The sequence below is a fragment of the Corvus moneduloides genome, chromosome 18, assembly GCF_009650955.1.
Source record: "Corvus moneduloides isolate bCorMon1 chromosome 18, bCorMon1.pri, whole genome shotgun sequence".
NCBI lineage: Eukaryota > Metazoa > Chordata > Aves > Passeriformes > Corvidae > Corvus > Corvus moneduloides.
In genome coordinates this window covers 12,340,205-12,365,888 of record NC_045493.1, presented here as the reverse complement: position 1 = coordinate 12,365,888, position 25,684 = coordinate 12,340,205, and the positions used below count along the sequence as shown (strand labels likewise).

The 25,684-nt window shown below is 40.1% G+C and overlaps 2 protein-coding genes across 5 annotated transcripts; both read right to left on the bottom strand.

The window, feature by feature from the left end:
- Window positions 1-21: 21 nt before the first annotated feature.
- On the bottom strand, window positions 22-14,893 carry ATP6V0A2 (ATPase H+ transporting V0 subunit a2). 3 transcript variants are annotated; one of them, XM_032127884.1, is made up of 21 exons: window positions 14,713-14,787; window positions 14,094-14,272; window positions 13,292-13,370; window positions 12,212-12,309; window positions 11,256-11,393; window positions 10,820-10,920; window positions 10,025-10,151; window positions 9,173-9,255; window positions 8,734-8,827; window positions 8,205-8,417; window positions 7,516-7,666; window positions 6,679-6,818; window positions 5,780-5,937; window positions 4,737-4,827; window positions 4,320-4,438; window positions 3,667-3,877; window positions 3,420-3,539; window positions 2,792-2,911; window positions 2,502-2,619; window positions 1,934-2,105; window positions 22-1,065 (listed from the first exon to the last, which is right to left on the bottom strand). In XM_032127884.1, exons 3-21 carry the CDS (start codon window positions 13,305-13,307, stop codon window positions 963-965), a joined length of 2,373 nt encoding a protein of 790 aa, XP_031983775.1. In that variant the 5' UTR covers window positions 13,308-13,370; window positions 14,094-14,272; window positions 14,713-14,787; the 3' UTR covers window positions 22-962. The 3 variants fall into 3 exon arrangements, with proteins under 3 accessions (XP_031983775.1, XP_031983776.1, XP_031983774.1); XM_032127885.1 differs by having other exon boundaries at window positions 14,094-14,269; window positions 14,713-14,728; XM_032127883.1 differs by lacking the exon at window positions 14,094-14,272 and having other exon boundaries at window positions 14,713-14,893.
- A 1,067-nt stretch (window positions 14,894-15,960) lies between these two features.
- Window positions 15,961-24,742, bottom strand: TCTN2 (tectonic family member 2). 2 transcript variants are annotated; one of them, XM_032127888.1, is made up of 19 exons: window positions 24,598-24,655; window positions 24,148-24,275; window positions 23,708-23,821; window positions 23,340-23,413; window positions 23,011-23,206; window positions 22,701-22,801; window positions 22,256-22,452; window positions 21,901-22,024; window positions 21,257-21,392; window positions 20,544-20,609; window positions 20,017-20,145; window positions 19,686-19,763; window positions 19,293-19,373; window positions 18,867-18,978; window positions 18,377-18,480; window positions 17,916-18,066; window positions 17,164-17,289; window positions 16,987-17,075; window positions 15,961-16,209 (listed from the first exon to the last, which is right to left on the bottom strand). In XM_032127888.1, exons 3-19 carry the CDS (start codon window positions 23,796-23,798, stop codon window positions 16,103-16,105), a joined length of 1,962 nt encoding a protein of 653 aa, XP_031983779.1. In that variant the 5' UTR covers window positions 23,799-23,821; window positions 24,148-24,275; window positions 24,598-24,655; the 3' UTR covers window positions 15,961-16,102. The 2 variants fall into 2 exon arrangements, with proteins under 2 accessions (XP_031983779.1, XP_031983777.1); XM_032127886.1 differs by lacking the exon at window positions 24,148-24,275 and having other exon boundaries at window positions 24,598-24,742.
- Window positions 24,743-25,684: the final 942 nt, after the last annotated feature.

Below are 25,684 nucleotides of genomic sequence, written 5' to 3'. Positions count from 1 at the left end.
ACGGACAAACACAGGGCCCGCTCGGCACAGCGCAAACGAGGCTTTATTGGGAATTCGTATGAAACAAGTGCAAAATTTAATTTGTGCTGTTCGTATGGCACAGATGTTAAAATATCATGGCAATATCCCCACTTTCACACCGATACAAAAATAATATAAAACGATCCCTGTCCACCTGTTCGTTATAAATTAGGTTCTACAACATCAGGTAGAGCTCTGTGTGTGTCCTTACAGCCAAACAGAAACAGGGAGCGAGGCCAATTCTTTATTCCATGTGCAAAAGTTATTCCTCACTACAGGGGAAAAAAAAGAGGAGTAATACTTCTAATCCTGCCTTCTTCCAGAACATTAAATATAAATATCAGTGTGGCTTCCAAAAGCTTAAAGTAGTAACTCCGGGAAGAACCCAGAATGAATAGATAACATTTCCAGTGCAATTTTAAATATGCCAAAAAAGAGCACATTGCATTGGTGTATATAAATTTACACTTCATAATCATCCTCGAATACATCCTGAAAACAGATATTGCTTCTATTGCATTGTTGAATGGTTCCCAAAGTGCACAAGATGCAGCTGGGTTAAAAATGCGATTAGTAATGGATGTTTAATATAATGAAAAGTCTTTCAGATAACTTAAAAATAACCATTCAAGAAAATAAAGAGACTCAAAAAAAAATGCCTACATGGGTTTCAGGACAAGCAGTAACAACTGGGTTTTTTTAAGAATAAAATTAATTTACAACATTAATTTATCAAGAAAAATGTACATTTTATATATTTTACAAGACGCACCAGATCTGCTATGTCTTGCTATGGGAGGTATGTTTTACAGAATTATTTGGCTGCATTATAAGGCAATCAGTGAAAACCACTTTGTTCCACAAGAAACCATTCATAGGCAAGATCCTATCACGTGGTTATTTGCAGACAATTCCAAACATTTCTGCTGACAGCAGCCAAACTATAATGCACCATCTTTATTAAAATGTAAAGAAATGTGCTTAAAAGAGAAAGGTGTAAACTTGTATCCTCCACCGGAGTAAAATTTGTTCTGAAATTCCACCCTGAAACGAGACAAAAAACCAGAATCTGTACATGAATCCACAGTGAGTTTCCAAGGGACACAACTATGCAACACAAGAGGCTGAACAAAACCAACTCCGCTCCTCTCACTTGTTTTCTGTGCCGCTATTTAACCTTCCCACCATAGTCCCAGGCTAACTTCATGTTTCTCAGGAGACCCACACGCACTAAACTGGGCTGGAATGGCTCATTTCTTACTTCTGGATTACTAATTTGTTTCTGAGTGACTTGTAGTTAATTGTTTTGCAAACATGCAATATCATGAGGACAATCTGTCATGCACGGAGCTCTGCCTCCTGTCTTTGAACACCATACGCCTTTGTTTAAGCTGTAAATTTCATCAGGTTTCAAATTAAACATGCTCTGAATCCACTCCAAAAACCAGAGCTTGTGATATTAAGACTAAGAAAGGATTAAAATACTTATGGGTTGGCAGCCCCACTAATATATATGTTCCATTGAACCAAAGAAGTGAATAGACTGAAACCATAGAGTGAGATAAGCAGACTGAAATTAAAAATGCTTATCCAAGTTACTAATAGTCTACATTATGAAAAGCTGCAATACTACAAATCAAATGTACTTATATTTTGTGAATGTGATTGAAGTTAAAATGCATCATAAGCCAATATAATATTTGAATCTACTGAAAATATTCCAGAGGAACAATCAAATCCAACTAACAAGCCATCTATTTAATGTAATTACATAAATGTATTGCAGTAGCAATGAGGCTGCTGAATTTTACACGTTCCCTTTTTAATAAAACACCTAAAATTTTGCCATAAAAATTCCTCTTAAACAAGCCAGTATATGCTAAGGTGGTATACAGAAAAAGAATGAACGTACCAGTGAAGTCGTATAGCATGGAGAAAAGCAGAAAGGCCCTCCATGACCAGCAGAATAAAAACTGTCAGCACAGCAAAGAATGCCAGAACAGGGATTAGCAGCAAGACACCATACTTGGTATCCACACGGAGACCCACTCTCATCACCATCTGCCACAGAACTTCTGACAACTCTAATAAAAACAAAAAAGTTGTCATAATTAATATTGATACTGAGTACATTCACCCACTGAGCCACTCTGACCAGCTCATTTAAACAATATAATAGCACCTGCTGAACACGGGATCTATAAGCAATCCACCTCCCCAGAGAGCTGCCCCCAACCCCTCAAATATTTGAAGACACAGCTCAGTGTCAAAATCAGAGAGCAATATTTTACATAAATTCATAGTTTTAGTCTGGAGGCTTCCATAGATCATGATTAGTTTAAATAGGGATTTGTTTTTAACTAAGAAAAAGTGTGTTTCATAGTAGTATCACTTGAACAGGCCAGCCTCCCCCTAACAGCATTAAAAATCGAATGTAGGAAAAAACTCCCAAAAATATCAAAAAACCCACCCCCACTTACGTGCATGGGCAAGACTTAATGCCCAGAGTCTCAGGTATGAGGCTGTGTTAGAGATGCATCCCAGACAGTATTCAATGGTATGAATTGCTTGATTCATAAAAACATCTGCGAAGTTCAGCTAAAAGATTAAAAGAAAAGATAAACTTGCAGTTGGGAATCAAGGTCTTTGTAAAGGCTCAGCTGATTTTCTTCAAAACTTCTCAGCATGCAGTGTACAGGTTATCTATTGACTGCCCCCTTCTAATTTGTTTTTAAGAACACAGAAACTAGAGATTAAGTAAAAACATTACCTCCTCTGCATCGCCCTCTCTGTGCCCACTGTCTGAATGATTGCTGCCTTCTTCAACATCATGACATGACAGGAGACAAAGTTCTTCTTCACTTTCTTTTCGGATAAGCTTGTAGCCACTCTACAAAATGGGAATGTATTGTCTATTCAAGCAGGCTGCCACTGTCCTTTTTTAAATTTACTTAAAAGCAGTCAGTCGCAGGCAAAGGCAAAAAGATTTATAGGAACAAAGTACTATTATGTATTTCAGTCCAAAACTTTCCAAACTGAGCAGAAACTGAAGTGATAGCACAAGGAGTAATGGGGTCAAACTGAAGTTTAGGTTAGATACACAGAAGAAATTCTTCCCTGTGAGGGTGGGGAGGCCCTGGCACAGGTTGCCCAGAGAAGCTGTGACTGCCCCATCCCTGGAAGTGTCCAAGGCCAGGCTGGACGGGGCTTGGAGCAACCTGGGATTGGAAGGTGTCCCTGCTCGTGGCAGGGGGTGGAATGAGATGAGCTTTTAAGTTCCCTTCCAACCCAGCCCAACCCATTCTATAAAATATCCAGTAAGGACATACTCTGTGCACTACACCACCAGCTGAATTCTCCTACACTGAGGAAATGTGTGAGTGCCTGTCAGTACTTACCCTGTACATTCTTATGCCTCGGCCTCCGCTGTGCAACCAATATAAATAAAGTGGTTTGCCAAGCAGCATAACAGGAACACAAAGAAAAGCAACACTAAGTAAAAACTTCTGCAGAGGAACCTGTTTGAGGAGGGGGGAAAAATTAGATTAGATTACAAAATCCAAAGTAGGAAAACCCATCCCTGTTTCCTTTATTATCTGCACAGGGAGCACAGGATCTCCAAAAGCCTAGAAGAACATTACTCACCTGGCCATTGAAGAAGCTCTTTGTTTCACCACTAGGAAACAGGAACATGTTAATAAATTGAATCAGAATGCTGGGGGCAGATGTCGAGTCCTCTGCAGAGTATGCCAACCATTTAAAGAAGATCATGAACACCAGGTAGCCAAATATGCACAACATGAATAAAAGTTCAGGAATAAAAACCAAATAAATATTATAGGTCTTCTTGAAATGCCTAAAAGATAAAAATGGGGGAAAAAATAAAAAATAAGTTTTACAAAGAAAGATCAACATGGCCCAAATATGATTTCAATAAAACAAAGCACTGTTAAACAGCAAGACTGAGACTACAATCCAAAGCTGATTTTATTCAGTGAAATTTTAATCAAGTATTTCAGTGGAAATGAAGACTGTAAGAAACATGGATCTTTATTTACCAACAAGTGAAATGAAGTCTTGTATTATTTTGTTTTGGGATTTTTTACTATAATACTGAACCATCATCTTACACCTGTGAAGGAAAACCTGTCCATTATTGTCTTTTTTTAAGAACAGTTTTCACCATTACTATTATTCTGTTTTCAAAAAATAATTCCAGTTTCTCTTACAAGATTAACTCTTATAATTCCAGACTTTACAGAAAATACGTTAGTATTATTTTAACTTCTTGTACTTACAAGTGGTTAAACAGCCCCAATACAACTCCAAAAGTCATGTGAGTCACTCCAAAGATCACAGACATTTTCATTTTGAATGAATTCAAAAATGTGAGACGGTTGCTTGCCAAATTCCATATCTGAAGAAGAAAACACCAAACCAGCATTGAAAGAACACCATAACGGAAGGAATAAACCAGTATCCTTTTTCTATTGGAGACCAGAATTCTCCCTCAGATGGAGGTCACAACTGAAATTTGAGTTTTGTAAAAATAGTTCTATCTTTGACTTGCCAGAAGAAAAGGTCTTGTTGAATGGAGAATGCAAACAGAAATGTTTTTTTTCCACAGTAAGATTTATCTTACATATACACATACCAAAATCTAATGGACAAAAACTGATCATCACAACTAGATAATTAAAAAGAATAAAACTAACCGGGTCAATTCCAAAGGGATAAACTCCGTTGTACACACCAGAAACATTTGGATCCAGTGCTAAATATCGATTAGCTCTCAGATCCGCAGGGCTGCAGTGAAAGAAAAACATACTCACATTTGACACTTTAAACATAATGACAACATATACTTTCAGTTCTGCAGGACACTGCTCCTGCTTTCCTTTACCTAAGTCACCCACTGCCACTTCAGAAAAGGATTGCTAAGTGCAAAGATCCTGACTAATAAAAACAATAGCAAAAAAACCACCTAGAACCTCACAATCTGGGTTTAATTCACAGTATCTTTCAAAAGAAAGTTTATGGATTTTATTCCACATTCCCCTAGAACTGAAAGTTTCATTTTAAAAGTTCACAATTTGCTTTTGCATAAAATTGACTGTCAAACACCCAAAGAATAATTGCTACCTTTTTTCCCTTTTGCATTTGGGGAAGTTTCTACTTTATTTTCATATAGTTTTTAATTAGCACACACAACCCGTTCGCATTTTAACCAAAGCCAGTGGTCTTGACTATTTTAAGCCACATCCTGTTTTGTAAGGCACCATGAGATGCAAGCTGTGAACACTGAAATACCAAAGGGCCATGACACCTCAAATCAATGACGTTATCCCACTCTGAGAAAAACTAGATTTGACAATTCACATAGACTATTTTTTAAAATTTTTTTAAAATTTTTTTTTTACTATCATGAAAAGCTGTGCAGAGACTAATGATTGCAAGGTAATTAATTTACTTCATTAATAGCTGATTTATTTTAGTAGATGCTAATGCTGCTCAGCTATTCACTACAGAAGCATGACCTAGGACAAATTCCTCCAAAACTAGACCTGTGTTTTCTATTCCTCTGAAAATCTTTATATATACATACACACACACCTGGAAAATATATTAAATGGAGACAAACTAAAACATCAACGTAAAGACAAACCATAACAGGACAGTTAAAACATGTGAACAAAAGGGTTAAACTGCTGCAGGAAATACATCTCTGGTTTAATGGTACAGCAAATATGCTACTCACCTCCAAACCTTCTGTTCAAACATTGCTGAAACATTCCATCCAGATCCAAATATATTTATTGATTTTGAAAAACAGTCATTATAGATCAATCCAGTGTATATAGAAAACAGCCCCATTAACAATATCACGTATCGGCCTTCAAATAACATTTTCATTATCTGTCAGTATTGGAAAAAAAGAAAAAATAGAGACTATCATCTGTTATGTGAGCAATGGTTAGCTACACATTTCTAAGAGAAACACATTTTTGGACACACAAAGACTTCTAAAAACCGAATTTTTTTTATGAACAGTCATTAAGGAATATGAGCTTCCATGACACACACCGAGACTTTTCTCACTGGCATCCTTACAGTAAGGAAGTGTCTTTCTAAGCCGTTTCCTTCCTTGGACTACTTTACAAGAAATTACACATTTGCAGCCATTCTTAATTAAATATAATTCTAATGAGAGACATAGGTGTTCCTGCATTCCAACCCATCTGATTAAAAAATTAGTTAAAGTGAAGTTTAATAAATTTCAAACTGCAACTCCTTCTAGAAACAATAGGAGGTGGAATTTGAAAAATTAGTTTTCTCCTCAGGTTGTCACTGTAATGCCATTCTGTAAAACACATCACTGAGTAGTCCTGGCAGAAGGAAAGACAAGCTTAAAAGTATCAATTAATTTTTTTCTAAGTCTTTGATACAACTTGATTATTTCTGCTCTTTCAAGGAAAGTGAATAGTATTACTAAGGTATTACATTAGCCTCAAGGGCGGCTTTAAACACAGAAAACCCTAAAAGAATGAAAAAAACTCTAATTAAATGCGCATGCAAAAACCAGTACTATTCAGAAACACAGTGGCTATTCAAGTGATCTGGCTGGATGGGAAGTAAATAATTTGTAATTCCTTTTACCTCATCTTGTGCTCTTTTTATCCTAGGGTGGTTTTCATACATTATCGTCAGAAGTGCAAATATGAACATGAGTAGCCCATGCCCAAAGTCTCCAAACATAACCGCAAACAAGAAGGGGAAAGTGATGATGGTATAGAGAGCTGCAAGGGTAACACAACAGATTTCAGGCACAGCACAACAGATGATGTTCTGTCTGCATTATCTCCAAGCAATTCCATACTTAAATCTCTCAAAGTTTTTAAGTTTGAAAGACATTTCATCCCCTACTCATACACCTTTTACCCCACACTGTTTAATGTTTATTGTGTATCCGTTAGCAATGACAACTTCACAGTTGAGCAGTAGCTGACAATTCTGAGGATAACAATGTGAGCCCAGGAAATAAAACCCAACCACAGCTCTTCTTCTGTGGGTATTTCAGGTCTATATCATAAGGAACATTCTGCTGTGCAGAATGACAATCAACATAGCTACAAGTATATATTAAATGGGCTATACAACAAGCTGAATTTTTCAAGTGACGAACCCCACACTTCAGTAAGATCAATAACCACTGCCAGTTTTCTTTTTTTTTTTCCCTAAATATCTTCCTTACCCAAAGTAAAACATATAAAAGAAATATTATACAGCTTTAATCACTACCTTTCATGCTAAAATTACTCAGCAAAACCAAATCCCATCTTGCTGCTTAGAGCATTGTTTGTGCTTTTGATGAGGTACTAAAATTTCAAAACAGCTACCAACAAGCAGTATGACTGTCACCATTTGGCCTTTGCCAGTGTCCAATTCAGCAGCAACGACAGCACAGCGCTCAGCTCAGCTTTCAGAAGGACCAACCTGGATTAACTTCCCCATAGCTTCCAACTCCGTAAGCATCAACAATGCTCTGGAACCCTGAGGTGAATTTATTGGTACGTATCAGAGTTGGAGGAGGTTGTGTTGTTGGGATGGTATTCATGAATGAGGAAATTGTAGCTCCGCTCTTCCTCTAATTACACACAGAAGATACATTTGTGTAAGAACTCTGTTAATCTAATCAAAGTGAAAACATTTGCTCTATCAGCAATTTCACTGATCCCAAAATACCACTAAATTAAGCCCCAAGTTTAACATTTATCCCTTTGTGCCCCCTCTAAAACTATTATGCACAGTGTTCTAATTCTTACTTCATATCAAGGATCAGATGAGATTCATCAGTCAGTATCATAAAACAAAGATTTGTTATTATAAATTCTCTCTTATAATACAAAAACCAACACAAACGAACTGGCACATTCTCCATGACTGCAAACAGCACTGCGAGCCCAGCTGAACTCAAGTCCAACAAAACAGTTATTCAAGGAAAAAAAACCCCACCACACACAACACTAAATAAAGGCCCTTCTTATAAAAAATTTGTTTTATACAGAGGCCCAGATCTGCCTGTGCCTACTTTTAGTCTACTGTTAATAGTTATTTTCTTTCCTTATCTGTACAGTTAGCTCAAGACAAAAGCTTTAACATCAGTGAGCATTCAGGTGACTTACTGAGCCTTCCTCCAACGCATGGCGCAAATTCTGGAGATCAGCCACTGGACACCAAACCTCAGCAATTAAACATTTATTTGTGACATCGAAACTGCACAGGTTGAGGACGTGGTAAATGGCTTTCATCTTCTTCACTTGGATAACCCAAGTATAGATAGATTCTGATGCTTTATACAAGACCTGGCGCAAGTATTCCTCAGTTTTATTCAGCACCTTTGTTTGAGAAAAACCAAAGATTTCACTGAGAATGTGACAGTGGTTGTGCTGACCACAGCAAGAGCACCTTGTACGTGTCCAGTGCTAGGCATGGTTTTAGGAGGGCAAGCAAACCTCTGCTGAAAACAGAAGTCAATGCCAAATGCTGTGAGGTTTAACAGATACGTGCAACATGAGACCAGGGACACAACTTACTGTCACATCAGCTCCAAAGCTTTATGTATGTTAGAAACATGTATTTAACACTGTGATCCATCAAAGGATTTCCTATGCTGCAACATCTCCAGCAAAAGGAAACCTGTCCTCTACTCACTGTTTCGAGATCCTGAATACGAACATTGAGTCCTTCGACCACTGCCTGGCGCTCCTCAGTGGTGTCTGGGTAGGGGAACACGTGACAGCGATAGCTGCAGGAACACAGGTTTGTGTTAAATGACCAAACTCCACCAAAACACATCACACAACCCCCTGCCACAGTCAAATCTGCAACACACCACTCAATAACCACAGAACAGATTCAACTCAGAGGAAGTATTTCGGCTGTACTTAGTAAAGACTGCAAGAGAAATGACTCACATGTTTATTTGTACACTGCACAATTATAGAGCTGGATGCAACAAGGGGAGGAACAAATTTAACTTCAAAAACCTTGTCTGAAAATCAACACTTACAAGAAAGGGGTGCAGGGAAAAAAAACAACTAGAAAATAACCCAGGTATGAAGAAATTACATATATTAGTTTTACTTCTTACCAGTCACAAATCTTCTTAACTTTTTGGCCAATTTGTTCACCCCAATAGGACACTAAAAAAACAGCCCACTTTGTGGTTTCACCCTAAAAAACCATAAGAAGTAAAGTTGATGAAGTTTGTTTTAACCAGCAACTCCACCATGACATAATTATAGAGCTAAATAACAAAGCTGAACAATAAGAAAAAGCTGTGTTAGTAGCATTATCACTTTAGTGAAAATTAAACAATAAAATTCAACTGTGTCAGTATCTCTCTTTTTTTCAATATTAGAAAAAAACAGAAAAAGTTTCCAGGGAAAATCAAAGAAACGTTGTATTTTACTAGGTCAGAATTCTTACTAAGAAAAGAGTATTTTTTAAAAGGTAACAAATTAGAATCCAAGCGAGAAAAAAAAGTGACAGATTAGGCTGCCATAATTGCTGATTTACAAAAAATGAATTTTATAAGTTCACAGGAAGAACTTCACAGAGAACTAGCTGTACTTGACTCTGTCTTAACTACTGAATGAACAAGTGAAATGGCCATTAAAAGGCAATGCACTGTACAGACCTAGTTAATAAATATCCAAGCAGCCATTTATGCCACGTATTTTGATCAAGGTGGCCAATCATAAAGTCACCACTATTCCACAATAAAGTTCTGCCCTCCTCAAGCTGAGCCACAACAAATCAATTGCCACTTCTACAACCTCAAATTTTAAAATCTTACAAATTCTAATACTTCAGAATAGTTTTTCCTCCAAGAGCACTGGGAAATCATTTCCATTCACTGCAGACAGACCTGAGCAGCAATTCTTCCAAATCATATGAAAAGTACAAACAAAATAAACTGATCATTACAATGTTTACTCACTGTATCTGGATCTTCCAGAGCCTTATCCAACTCTGCATATGTAAGAAAGGGATAGCCTTTACAGACTCTCCACAGCATTTTTTCAAATGCTTCAATCTTTGCTATGTGAACTAACCCAGATATGAATCTATGGAAAAGGAAAAATTTGGAACGTAAGATAAAACTTACAAGAAAAAAAAAATTTTAATTCAGAGTACATCACCAAAATAATTTAATATCTGCCATGGCTAAGGAAGGAAGCATCACCCTGAACAGGAAGCAACTGGTACGGAAAATACCAGTTTGTGTATAAAATTTTTATTTGCAAAATGAACAGAGTACAGACCTGAGCACACAACTACAATACATCTAACTGGTTATTTATGTGATAGTGAGGTTCCTTATTTTTCCTTGGCACGATACCCTCTCATAACAATGCCATAGACAGCAGTAGCCATTCAACATTTCAAAGGCAACACAATTAATGTTACATTTACAACTGACACTGCCAGGTGATTAAAACACTGTGTGTTTATCATAGAAAAACAGTTTAAACAGTAGAAGGAAGTACTGATTTAGAGATTTTCCTTTACACACATGCTTGGTTTCATAGAAGCTTTGTGACAGCTTTTTTGGGCGCTGTCCTGTTTATCTCTTCAAATAATCTGGGTTTGTTACAAAGGTACATTGGGGCCAGACTCCTGTCGTGTCTAAAACTGGCACGTCTGAAATCACTACAGGCCATCTTTTAAGAGAACAACCCATTCTTTACAGCCCCCCACGAAGCAATTCTGAAACAGCACATGCCATACCCACCCCAGCGAGGCACTCAATCTGTGCGTGCGGTTGTAATCCACCAACGGCTCATTTTCCACAGACTGGAATTCTTCAAAATGTCCATGTAAATGGGATTCATACTTGCAAATAAAAAGAAAGAACATGCATAGCTTTCAGGGGAAAAAAAACCTCATTCCGTTATTATTCTAAGGAAGAAAAGGTAATTAAGTAAATTGTTTAGTTAAAAATACAAAACTCGTTTCCGTGTTCAATTCAGGCAACAGAGAGATCCTGGGATCTCAAGTGCACTGCTCTTAGCAATTATAGTCAGTGCTTCAAAATTACACTGAAAATTTCTTAGCATGACTTAGGCACCAAAATAACACAACTACACCTTCATTTGCAAACTATTCAACAGAGAAACTCACAAAAATGCCACACAACAACAATCCCTGTCAAACACCCCAAGCAGTACCTCAGGTGTTCTCCTGACAAAATTCTGTGTGATCTGTAACATGTACTTGTATTCTGTCAGTTCAAGCAGGTTTTTCCTCAATTTTTCTTTGTTTTTAGTTACTTCCCTCAATTCTGTTTCCAGCTTCTGCAGCTGTTCCTAAGACACAGAGTAAAGATACAGAATCAGTTACAGGATTTTGGAAAACAGAGTAGGATTCATTTTCAGCACATATTAATTTGACACAATGATAGGCGTTTCCCATTTCTTAATTAACTAAAGCTCCATAGGTTTTATCCCTCGGTCTGCCTAAGACTGCTGTGTATTGAGTACACTTGATCCTCCACTGGCATCTGTTCAGTCTGCTGCTCTGCTCCTAATTTGTGTCAAAATAAAGCAGACCTGGAATTAGAATTGCAGATAGCACAGGGTGGAAGATACCCCATTTATTCTTTTAACAGAATTACAACAAAACAGAATGTTATTCAAAATTACATCTGTGCTTTACAAGCTTCTATATCAAATGCAACACCAGAAAAAGCATTCAGAGAACACAGCACCACGTTTTGCTGTGTGACCAGCACCTGCAGAGCCTTGGGCAAGTAAAAATCCCACACATCTGGAAATTTTGGATGCACAAAGAGCCTTAGATAAGTCCCAAAGCAATAAATGAGGCTGAGGGACTACACCTAAAGATAATTTGCCTGGAACAGTATAATGTGCCAATCCATCAAAATACAACGGATGACTGCCCACCTCCTGAGTTTGCTTTGATCCTTTCACAGGAATTTTGTGCTAATACCAAAAACCTCACTGGCTTTGAAGTAACAGTGGCAGCAAGGAATCAGACAAAAAGAAAAACAAATCTTCCGCTTCTGCCCCCCCGCCACACCCCGGTAATTTAAGTCATAAGTAATAAGATAGTAAGTCATTAAGCCTGAAATTAAGACTTTGGCATCTGGTTTAGTGGAAGTTACCTTGATTTCTAAAATGTGTTTCAGCAAGGGGGCAGGAGGAGCAACATCTCCTTCAGGAAGTGGAATATCTGCTTTTTTAATTTCTTGTACTAAATACCCTGGAGTGAGAAGAAAAATAGAATCAGAAAGGAAGCTGCATTGCCTACACTTCCTAGAGTGCTGCATAGTTGACCTTCAGCTGTTGTTGATGGTGCTGATCACACTGCAGCATCAGGCCCTGGCTATTTTATTCATTCATTTTAGCAACAATGCACGCACAGAAGTCTTCAAAAACAAAGAAAGAGTGGTGGGGATAAAACACGCTAACTATTCCTGTCTTGGAAGTCTGCAGAAGCAAGCAAACTTCAGAGGCTTCTCTTTCCCAACAAGTATTTTCTAAGAAGCTTTTACCATTTCACAGAACCTCGTTGTTGCTGCACGATACCACTTTCTGCTAATCGTGCAATTCTTTCCCTTTCTGCCAGAAACAGACTTGCTGCTCACTGACCCATGTTTGGAATAAAAAGTATTCAAACAAAGTGGCTTAAGCAATCTTGACAACAAATGCAACTCACATTGGGCAGGGAGATTGCCAAAATAGCTGCTGGGATGGTTTGGCATGACCAGCACATGCCTCTGGATGGGAGATTCCAATAAAAGGAATCCTTCAATTGTAACTTTTCCTCAGGACACACTGAAGACATCTGCATCTTGGCTGTAACGCTCTGCATACCCTTCTCTATTCATTAATTACCATGAGAACACAATTAATAACTTGAGGTATTTTTGAGGGTGCTTGGAAAATCAACAGTATTGAGTTACACAATATGAAAAAACAGGGAATATCTTACAGCAAAGCTTCCATTTTCCCAGCAGGGTTTTAAGCAGTCAGTACTGAAATGGCCTCAATTATTTATCAGCAACACATTAGCAACTGTTCTTTACTTCCGAGCTTAAAAAACCCCACCAAATCTATATTTGGTGTAAGTAAATTTCACAGCTCACAAAACCTGGGAAGGTTAAAAAAACCCCGTAGCTGACAGTAGTGCCACTCTAGTAATACCACAGGTGAGAAAGGGCAGACATGAAAATAAAGCTCACCAAGTATTCTTTCCATTTCTTCACATTTCTTCACTTCATTCACATATTTTCTCTGAAATACACTTACATTTGGGTTAAGCTGAAGGAGAAGGACAAAATGCTTATTAGGGATTTGAAATAGTAACCACCTCTAAAAAACCACAGCTGTTCCTGCAACTTCCTGGAGACAATTTGCATGAGCTCTGTGCTCTAAGTGCTTTTCTGCTGAGAAGGCACAAAAACCTAAAAAGATTACAAAGTCTTCAAATAGCAGAGCTGGTTTTATTAAAGCAGAATTATCCATGCCATTGGGTAGTTTTAATCAAACAACAAAATAACAAGATCTACTGGAAAAAAACATTCCTAATCTTATTTCTACAGTTTTAAAATATTGTTTAACAAGTTTATTAACAAACATTTCTACAAATTTGTTGTGATGCCTTTCCACAGTCTGTTTGAACTATTACATTTTACGTACATTCCCATAATATGAATGTGCAATGTGCAAATGACTACTTATCCAGCTATGAAATCAGAACCACTAATGCATTATTTCTACAATAAATGATGTATCAGGTAACTAGAATGACAGCATCAAAATATTAAACATACACTCATGTAATAATTCTTACAGATCTGCCTCCTCCTCCCTGCCATATTTACTAACTAGCTGTTAATTTAAGTCCTCCCAGCTTTCCCTGCAAAGATTTCGCCAGCTACATTTCTAGTGTATATTTGGAAGAAATTCTGCAGTCAGCAAGCAAAGACCATATAATTATGATGAGACAACGCAGAGACAAGGCTAATTATTGCCCAACCCAACCTTATGTTAGGCAGGCAGTTTCCTCCAAGGTGTACTGCCCCTCCAGGAACAGGAACCTGTGATCAATAAACCCACAGAGCAGGTGTCTCTGCCGGTCTGTCAGTGAGGCAGATGTATCCATTAGCTGTGCACACACACTCAGGCTGAAGGCGGGGCAGGGGCTCTCCCATGGGATCCTGCTGCAAATAACCCCAAGTTTAAGCTACTTCTATGAGAAAGATGGGACACAGCCATCCCAAAGCATTCCTCCCGAGAGCGTCGGGGAGGCCGGGGCTCCACACTGACTTCCCATCACTCATCCCACCCACCCGGACGGGATCCTGAGTCACCTGCTCTGGGTGACCCTGCCTCCGCAGGGGGTTGGACTGGGATCTCCAGAGATCCTTTCCAACCCTAACAATTCTTTGATCCTGCTTTCAAGCGAATGCCACACAAGGACGGGCCATACACCTGCCTGTCAGAGTCGGGAAAAGATGGGAATGGAAGCAGTTTCCACCCCCCCATCAGGCCAAACCCACACCTTCCCGCCGGCGGCGCCGGGCCCGGCTCGGCCCTCACGCCGGCCCCCTCAGGATCCCCGTCCCCCCCGCGCTGCCCCAAGAGCCCCGCCGGTACTCACGTCTCGGAACTCGGCCAGGCCGCGCTCGCCCACCTCGCTGAGGCATTCATAGGCCGAGCCGCTCTGCAGGAAGAGCTGTGCCAGGCACACGGGCTCGCCGCGGAACAGCGCGCCCATGGCGGCGGCACCGCCCGGGGCTCCCGGAGCGGGGGGCTCAGCGCGGCGGGCGGGCGGAGCGCGGCCGGGGGGCGGCCATGGCGGGGCGGAGCGGGCCCGGCTGCCGCTTCCGGGGCGGGGAACGGGCGGGGAACGTGGCCGCAACCGGCGGCGGCGCGAGCCCGGCTCGGGCACTGCCGGCGGAGCTACCGGGAACGGCAACCGGCGCGCTGGCAGCCACGGAGTCCCCGCTGGGAGGCTGCTGTGTGAGAAGGAGAAATGCAGGACTGAGAAAACATCGCAGAATCACAGAAAATGCCGAGCCGGAAGGGGCGAAAAGGATCATCGAGCCCCACTCCTGACCCTGCACAGCACCGTCCCCCAGAGCCTCACCGTGTGGGCTTGGAATTGACCTTAATATCACCCAGTCCCAACCCTTCCTGCCGTGGGCAGGGGCACCTCCCGCTAGACCAGGTTGCTCCACTTTGAACACTGCCAGGCTTGGGGCATCCACAACCTCACTGGGCAACTTGTTCCAGTGTCTCACCAGCCCCAAAGTAAAAAATGTCTTCCTAATATCTAACCTCAATTTCCCTTCTTTCAATTCGGACCCATTACTCCTTGTCCTGTTCTACAGTTCTTGATGAAGAGTCCCTTTGAGGTTGCTTTGAGGTCTCCACACGACATTTTCTCCAGGCTGAACATCCCCAGCTGGAGCCTGTCTTCATAGGGGAACTGCTCCAGTCCTCTCCTCAACTTTGTGGCCCATCCAAACCACAAGAAAATCCCAAATGTTGTGTTTCATCAACCAAGGACAATGAGTAGATGTTTTCTACACCCTGTGGAGCCCAGGTCAGGCACAGCAGGTTCTCAATGCAAAGCATTTGCTGGAAAAGAGAATTTCAGGTCAGCACATGAAAAGAGCTGAAGCGTTATGACTTCTCTGAAGTGTGAGAAGTCTGCCCACTGCCCCAAAAATAGGTGGGCATGAGGGGTTTACTGTCAAGAGGAGCTTCTACTCGAGGAGAAGAGAACCAGCTTGAGAGATCAATGGTCCATCCATGAGGACAATCCCAACCCCGCTGTAGCCTCTGGGCTGGACTCGCCACCTCTTGAAGTCAACTCTGCAACTTTGCTACTCCAAACACAGAGTCTAGAGCTTGAAAATAATTTATTACTTTTCGTTTTAAATAACAGACATTTTCTGTAGCTGTAAAAGTACTGATTTTATGTATCTTTAAATGTTTATATAAATTGTCTACAAAATCCAAGAATATTTCTCCATAATTTTTACCTATCTCTTCCATACTTTAGAAAACCAAGGGTTGCTCATAATTGCTGCAAGTAAAATAAGAAATGCCAATAACAGGCCTTTAGCAAGACACTGGGAATATGGTTCTCCTGGAGAGAAAAGAAAAAAAAAGTGTAAGCATATGAGAGCTAAATTTTAGTTTATACAACAACCCAAAGATACAGATTAAAGTATATGCAAAGACCGAATAAATGATGTGGTACAAAGCAAAAAAGTCAGATGCTTCATACTTATAAAACTTCATACTTTGTATAACTTTAATCCCAGAAGTTGTGCAGATAAGAAACACAGGCAGTTTCTTTCTGAACAGAGTCCAGGTGCCTTGATGCCCTTTGAAATGCCAGTCATTTAGTTTACAGAGTCTCCCACAAAACATAATCCACCACAGTTTTATACGGAGGAAATTTAAAAATTAACTGTATTAACAATATGGCAAATTTTTTACTGGCAGAGTGAAAAACAAAGTCTTCCTCCACCCTTCAAGGGCAATGACACACACTGACAATGTTACAATCACAGAAACAATATCATAAAGCCACATATTCTCCTTTGCCTTAGCCAACACACCTCCCTCCAAATTCCATAGGGGAGTGAAAAAGAATCTCTCTGCCAAACTGATACTCATAAAATTTCAAGCTTATCCAGAAAGTACTCCTAGTAATTATTTTTTTCCACTAGTCTAAGTAAGAAATTAATGCATTGTCAAGGACACAATTAAACAGACTTTTTGGACCATGCTTTCTGAAAAATAAAATTTAATTCCCCACCAGAAAGCACTTTCAGACTGAACTCCACACATCTAATTATGTTTCAAAAAAATATGGCCTATTATGTTTTGCAGCATCCCACATTGTTTATAATTTTACCTGTGTAAAAGCGTGTCAACGGATAAAGGAGCTGTGGCCAGCACACATCATTTTGATTGCAGTCAAATTCTGCATAAATCTTGTGATATCTGGAAAAAAGTAACCTTTTGGTCCAGGCTATTCATGTTACATCAGCTGAACATAATGGGAGGTCATCAACGTTTTTACCAAAACTACCTTGTCACTGGAATGGGTGGCTGAGCTGGGACTTCAATGAACTGAACAGAAGCGGTGATGGGAAGAAAGCTGAGGGTGTTTTTGCAGCCAAGCCCACACTGGAACTGCCATAAGACTGTTGAGTAACTGTAACAAAAAGCATAACTATTGCTTGAGGGCTGTAAATGGAAGTTTAGAGCCTAAACACAAGCATGAAAGAACAAAACACACAGTATTTATGAGGAGGTTGATAATCCCTGGATTTTCCACATCGTACAAGGGGAGAACTTGCACAATCTGGAAATGAGGTAAAACGGAACAGAATCCCATTTATTTGATAGGGATTGACTTGGTGGAGGGGGGGAAGTGTTTGCAAAGTGAAAATTCCCTGTTTCAGGAAAGAATAAAGCATTTAGCACAGCTCCCAAGAGCTCTGCAATGGGGTAAGCCAGAACACAGAACAATCTTGTTGCTTCCACCACGTGACTCCTGATGGGATGCCCCGTGTATGCCTGCTGCTGGCAGCATCATATGTTTTATTTAATGTTTCAATGAAGTACGAAGATTATCTGCTTTTAATCGTTAATTCTTTCTTTAATTTTCATTTCAGAGGATCAAAGGAATTTGGGTTGCAAACATAAAAGGCATGTAAAAGACCAGAAGCAACAAAACCCACCCTTTTTGGTTGTAAATTTACATCAGGTATGTTAGGTAAGCAAGGGCCAAAATGAAGCACTTATTTGTCAGATAGCCAGAGACACAACTCACTTTACCTGGTCTGCACAGCAAGAATCTGCTGCTGGGGAATCCCTTGCACTGCTCCCACTTTAGCAAAGATTATGCGAATATTCAGGTTTGCAGGAATGTCTGGACAAATGCCTTTCAAGCCTCCAGTGCTCACATTAGAACTAAATGCATCAAGGCCTATGAAGGAGAATGGAGGTATTAAATGTAACTATTAAAATCTTTCTCTCTACAAAAACACCTAAAGGAGTAATTTATCAATGGATAAATACCAAGTCATATGTGTACAGGCTGGCAGTAAAATATGCGGTATCCATAGACATATTGAATTATGTGCCTGTGTGTATACATATATGGATGGATGGATGGATGCAGACACACATATCACTAGCTTTAGGTATTTGGAATTACATTTTGGGTTTATTTTGACATGCTTTATTCACTGTATGGGAATATTTAGACTACAAAGAACAACACAAGCCTCACTTACGTATAATTTCGACCCAGTCATTTAGATCACTGTAACTGGAATTGTCCCTCTTTCCAATGTGAGTAGCTTGTATTAATGCATTCAATTTCTCAGTTACATTTCCTCTGCAAAGTTAAGAATGTAACATCATACAGAACGTATATAAAATAAATAAAAGTCTTACCACTCTGGGTTGCAGTATTACTGTATCATAAGGTCAGTTTCCTCTGAAAGATGTTACCACACAACAAAAATAAACTTGAACTATTGAAGGGAAGAAATGGCAAAGCATTGCACCCAACACGATCATCATTTGAGTAAAGACTGAAACCATTATTATGATTTCCCATTAAAAAACAGAAGTGAGACTATTAACCACAGAAAGCTGAAACAAATACATGAACATTTAAAAACAATGTACCAGTGCTGATGGAAGGCACTTGTAGACAGTCATGTAACAACCAACAAGACGGATGCAGCAGGGAGAAACAATTCGGCTTGTGTAGTTTACCTTAAAAGGCTGCAATCTTCATTAATATCAACTTCTAGAATGCACCCAGAGTATGAGTCTACTCCAAATAAAACTGGTCTGTAAGTTGCTGATGCACATAAACCTCTGCCAGCTGTGAAATGAAAACATTTTTACTTGAGCTTTCCTGTTATCCACCTCTGGATCTCTAGTTTTCAATTTTGTGCAAAACATCAAACATTAGAATGCAAATTCAATGTGGTATAGTCCAAAAATAGACACAAGTCCATTCAATTTTGCAAGAAAGCATTAAAGGTTTTCTCACTGACCTTTGAAAGTTTGGGAAAGAAAAGCAAAATTTGGCAGAGATTTTTAACTAAAATATGTTTTTAAAAAACCAAAAACCAAACAAAGCTCCAACATTTTAGCATTAACTACAATTGAAGTTGCAACCTCACAAGCCAATACCTGGCTGCCAAATGTTTAGGCTTCCAAGAGGATCAGAAGAATTCATATTTGCAGCTCTCACTGGTTTTCCAGCTTGATACCCTAAATGTAGAAGGGAAGATTATGAACACTGTAGAAGAATCTATAAGCATCAGCATTGTTTAAAGAGTAAATGTCATCAATATTGAAGTAAATGACATTTCCATTACAGTGGGAATGGCCCCACTTTAAATAATCAATATCTATGCAACAAAAGCCTAAGAACCAGTCACTGCTATTGGCAGTGCAGTAAGGCAGGAAGGTGAAGGCTGGCAACATAAAGAAGTACAAAAGAAATACAGAATGTAATCACTGATAATAATCTATAGAGTACAAACTTTTTTACTTTAAATAGGCAAAATGAAGTATTAATACCTGGATTCTCGAACAGCTCCTCTCCATTAGTACTCTTTAAACTTAGAAATTCGACAGTGAATCTTTGTGTCAGTGTTTCTGGTAAAAGAAAGAAGTAAATAAGTAAATTAGCAAAATGTATGTTCTGTGTAGGACACAAACTTCTGTCTTTCATTAGTGACAGAGGATTCAAATTAACACAAATTAATGGAACTCAGCCCCATACTTTTCTTTCTAGAGTCCAAGGGAAATTATTTTTAAGAAAAAATAGTAAATAGGCAATTCTATCACAGAATTTCCATGCAGAAGAGAAAGAAGTAAATCAAAAATCATAAAAGAAATGTCAGGATACCTCCATCACATAAGCTTCCAAGGAAGACAGTGACATTTACTTGCTCAATGTTCTTGTCTTTCCAAATGAATTTATAATGTTCTGCAAAAGTTACATTTTGACACAGAACCTCAGCAGCATGAAGGCTTTCTGGCAGAAGAAAAAAAAAAGAAAAGGTCATAATGAAAACCATTCTAATTAGAAAGCTCTGCTACTGCAGATGAGAAAGAACACATTAAAACCTTGGCAAAATTCTGGAAATCACAACATTCATCTTTTTCAGAATTTATTTTATTGTTTCAATGTGCAATGGTGCAATCCCTCATGTACACAAGGCAAGGAACCTGATTTCCCGACCAGCTGTAATGAACTGGAGTCAATTAAATACTTCCTGCTTTGCAGGAAGCCAGTTTACTTTTTCAGTATTAGGTAACATACAGGATTCCTCCTAAGAATTGCAGCAGGTAAATATTTTAGACATCAAAATAATCTATTTCATATACAATCCAGGTTAAGTAAGAAACATTAATTAAATGGAAGAGACATACCACTTTCAGTGATGAATTTGCCCCTGTCAGTGATGGGTCTATAGACAACATTTTGTTGAAGGAAGTCTGAGAATGAAAAACAAGCAAAGACTTCTGTTTTCACATCCAGGGTGCAATCCTTGTTGTTATGAAAACTGAGTAGTAAATTATTTAGAAAAGTAATTTTGGTAAAGGCACAGACTGTTTATGCATTTTGAAAGCACAGCTCATTATCTCTGGGTCTTACATAGACAAACAAAATTAGACTATTATGGAGCATAAAATAAAATATCTTCATGCTGGTAATCACATTATCTCAAACTCCAGAATGACTCTTCTTAAGTACATGCTTTTGTAACACAGAAAGTAACCACTTCTCACTAGCTCTAAAATGTTGATGCTGCACCCTCCTGACAAAAAAAGGGCTCTGCAACAGTCTGAAAATGAAAAGTGGGAGTGATGCTGTTCAGAACCATTATGAGTCACCAGGAACACGTAAATGGGAAACAAAGGCCAATCCCTTTATTTCTTATCTCCTAAATCTTGGGAAACAGTGGGACACTTGCTAGAAGGTCATGAGAAACAGGAACAGAACATCCCCAAATGCTGAACTACGGCCACCAGATATCACAGATGTTACATTTAGCTACTGTGCCAACAGCCCTTGGGTTTGTTCTGTTCCAGCAGCTCTGAGAAACATGAAACACATTCCTGCTTGGATTTCTGCAGCATACCTGCAGTGCCAGTGTTTATCCTCACGTCATGGGGCAGGCCTTCCTTGTAAGACTCCAGATTGGTCAGGCACTTGACATCAAAGTTGTGGAGAAACGCTACGGGAGCATTTCCAACACACTGTCCAGCCATGGATTGCTGTGGGTGGTTCACAGAAATAAGGATTTTCTATCCCCTTGCTTTTCATTTGAAGATTATTTCTTAGTGAAATGCCCCACGTGTGCACTACAGCCACACATAACACTTTGACAAGCAAGCTATCTGATGCTATACAAACACCTCAGCCTTTGGCAAAAGAGAGGTTAACACCTTAAAAAAGCAGCTTTAAAAGTAGTTACAATGTACACTATGACTTCATCTTCATTTTTGAAAATAATTATAACCAAGAAGTGTCTTCAAAATACATTACCTTTTGCAGGGATGGGCAAGGGGATGAGGAAAGATAATGTTTACTTTTAATAAAGACTTTGTTGTTTTGGTTTGGGATTTTTGGTTGGTTGGTTGAGGGGTTTTTTGTGAAAAATACACACCACCACTTTCCAACATCAAGTTGCTGAAATTGGATGCAAAGCCATAAGGAGTGTGATGCAGAGAGTTCCAAACAAACTAAGAGGAATCAAAAGCTCATAAAGCACCAAGTGATTACCTGGGGAACAGTGAAATACTCATCCTCTTCTGTTATAATTGGATCTCCTTCTCTGTAACCAGTGAAAGGTTTCCCAGGAGAAGTCTGTAGAGGGATCTTGAATGAAGGAACTTCCGCTGTAGAACTGCAGACAAGTTTAAAAATTAAACAGGGCTTTACTCTTTACCTCACACAAACAATTACAGGTTTGCTTTCATGTCCCCTGTTCTCATACATTACCAATGACAGTTCTCCACTTGCATTTAAGGTTCACAACCTACAGCCCTAATTTCAAAGTAGCTTTCATTATAAAGACAGGTTATACTTTTGGTTGCATAATGAGTGTGATGAGAAAATAAATTTTCGTAAGACTTACGTAGAGCCATGATAAAAATAGCCAAGAAATGGTGTGTTGTCAAGAGAAGACTGTACACAAAGGAAGGGAAACCACTCAGGGGTATATTCCATTGACTGGGAAGAGCACAGCTGATCAAAAGGCGGGTCTACATCCCCACCAAACACTCCAGTGAAACATGATCCACTGAATAACTGCTGCAAGTCTGGTGTACACTCCTGAAAGGGAAAAGAATGGCCACTTTTTAGCAAGGTAATTGCAATACTCATGGCACTATAAAGCCAAACTTACAGGTAAAGCAAACAACCTTGTAGAGAGAACATATTTACTTTTAGAAATACTGGAATATCCAAACACAGCCTCTGGCCCATCTAGTCTGAAGCATTCAGTATCTCTCTCTCCCCACAGACAACAGAGTCTAGAAACTTTGAAAACACTTAATCAAAGTTTAACAAGAAATAAGTACCAGATCACAGCAACAACGAACATCACAAGCTCCAGCTGTTAAGTTACAAGGACAAGAGCCCAAGGGCTTAAATGCCTGGTTTGGGATGATAGTTGCATTTTCTGTAACAGAAACAGAAGAGAAAATTGGATTAAGTGGACTGGAATCCAAATAAAAAGACCATGAACACTGCAGTTTATTCTATGTAGAAAAACCTTTTTTGAAATTTCATTCATGTTTGCTCAGTATCTCTTATTGCTGCCCAAATCCCGATCTTTCCATACAGAGAGGAAAAGAACAGCCAAAATGCCATTTCTTCTTTAGCACTTACCTGACACATTTCCTATAAAGGAAGAGTTGGCAAATATTTCAGCTTGGATCAGGAGCTGTGCCAGCATCACTGAACCACGGCAAGCTAAAACCTGGAGTGTTTCCACCATGCACAGAGGTGAGGAGCAGCACTCGGTGGCGTTGGGCAAACACAGCTCCAGAGTTCTGGTCAGGCTTACAGTCACCTTGGCAGTGTTCTGGAAAAACACAAAATAAAGTTTGACAGCTCTGATGGATTGTATTAAATTGCTCTTGTCTATACCATTCATCAGCTTCTGAGAGAGAAGTTGGAATGAAGTGGAATAACAGAAGAATCAGTATTTTACATACCACACCAGGTGTTACAACCAAATTCCAATCTCCAGCTCTTTTACTTCCGCTGCAATTTGCAAGTTGCAATTTTCCTATAACAAAATAAAAATTTTAGAGGTATTCCACTGTCATTTAGAAAAGACTGGGAAATAAGAAGTACATTGAACCTCCTCTTGTGTTCCAGGTACACCCTCAGGCCCAGCTGACACGGAGCCAACTCAGAACTAATGGCTCAATTACAGAAATCCTCTGGAATTCCTGTTTCAGTAATTATTAAAGCACTAAATTACATGCATTACCATTTTTCCAGTAATTTTAGTGTCAAAAAATATTAATAATTCAAACGTATTTATTTACATGGGGGCAGGGGGTTGAAATGTTCTTACCTGTCTCTTCATCTCTAGGACTTAAAATTATAGAAAAATTAACTCCTGAAGAATTCCCAAGAAAAAGTGAATTGACTCTGGGCCCTGACATATGAATAAATGAAGGCTGAAAGACTAAAAAAAAAAAAAAAAAAGAAAGAAACACATCTTAACACAAGTTTACTGAGAAAGCGAACATCTGTAAGACATATAGATCTTATGCTTGGGCTAGATTCTTACACTTTTAGACTTTAAATTGTCAGAAATAAAACAAAAATATCTTGAAATGCCTAGTACAGGGTTTTATTTACATTCTTGCCACGTGCTGGAGGAGTGGGTGTAGCTTTCTATGCCACAAGTTTATATTTGTGAAGATGCCCAGTAAACAGGCACAGTAAAATAACATTATGGCACTTACAGCCCACGCAGATACTACACAGCTCAGGCAACACCATATTTACCATTTCTTGCTGACTTCAGCTTACACTTTTTAATTTCTTGGGGTCATGAATTGTTCCAGGGATGTCCCGCTACCCGCGATCCAGGAACTGCGGGCTCCTGCCTTCAGCATGTGGACGCAAGGACAAGTCTAGCGTTCAGAGTTGGCAGTTTCACCGGATTTTTCTTTCTAGACTTTCCCAAGGTGGAAAGGTCCGACATAAACAGCTCCACCCTCTCCCTCCGAGTCCCTCCCTGTGCTGAGCAGCGGCAGAAACTCCAGGGCAAGCACGTTCTGGTTTGGGGAGGGGCGCCCAGGACCGTGCCTTGGGGAGCCCTCAGCGTCTGCGCCGCCTCCCCTCTCGCCCGCCCGGGCCGATCCCGCCGCGGGCCGACCGCCATCCTCACAGCCCCGCCCGTCCCTCGCCCCCGGAGACCGCCATTCACCGCGGCCCCTCAACGCCCTGACCCACCGGTGTCGCCGGCCGGCTGCCCGGGGCAGGGAGCCGCCCGCAGCAGGAGCAGCAGCAGCGCCCCGAAGGCAGCAGAACCCATAGCGCTACGGCGGCCGCCCGGCCGCCATCTTGCAGCGCCAGCGCGGCGCCATGGCAACGCGGAGGGCGGGAAATGCCGCCATGGCAACGCGGAGGGCGGGAAACGCCGCCACGGCAACGCGGAGGGCGGGAAACGCCGCCACGGCAACGCGGAGGGCGGGAAGCCGCCTCACGGGAAGGGCGGGAAGCCGCCTCACGGGAAGGGCGGGAAGCCGCCTCACGGGAAGGGCGGGAAAGGCGGCGGCCTCCCGGGGAAGGGGCCCGGGGAGCGAAGGTGGCGGCGGGGCAGCTCCAGAGCCTGCGCTCAAACGAACAAAGCTAACAACGCTAGCAAATAAGCTCTAAGTGTGTTAGGAAAAAAAATTAAAGTTTAGGGCTCTCAGACCCGGGGGAGGAAATCAGCATGGTTTGGGAAGAGGGAATATTATTAATAATGAACGTGAAAGAATGCAGAATTCATGGGGCAGCAGGACATCTGGCTGGACTTCCAAGTTAAGGAAAAAACTAATAAAACCAATTCAGTAAATTGTGCTGAAATCAGATCCAAGCAAGTAAAAGGTAACTCTGGTAGGAAGCCAGTGACCCGAGAAACCCCCAAACCCAAAAGAAGAGACAAACGGAGCATGTGGACTAATTAGAATGAGAAGTGAGAGAATCATTAACCAATAGGCAATAGAGTATTAATTAATAAGTACGTAACTTGTAGCAAATAAACACTAATTCCTCTGTTTACTAGAATGTATAAAGTTAAGTTTTCATAACTGATGTACATTTTACAGAGTGGTTCCCATCTACCTCAACATTGAATAAAGTAACATTGATTTTCTAACCTTACAAACTGGTTAGAGTTTTATTTCCTGGTTTTCGGTGACAATTCCGGACATGTCTATCCCTCAGCATCTCCCCTGACTGCACTTGGACCTGTTCTCCTCAAGCACCTCATCCATATCACACCATTACACTCAAACAAAACTCCAAGAGTATCATGTAGCTCATCCTTAAGTAT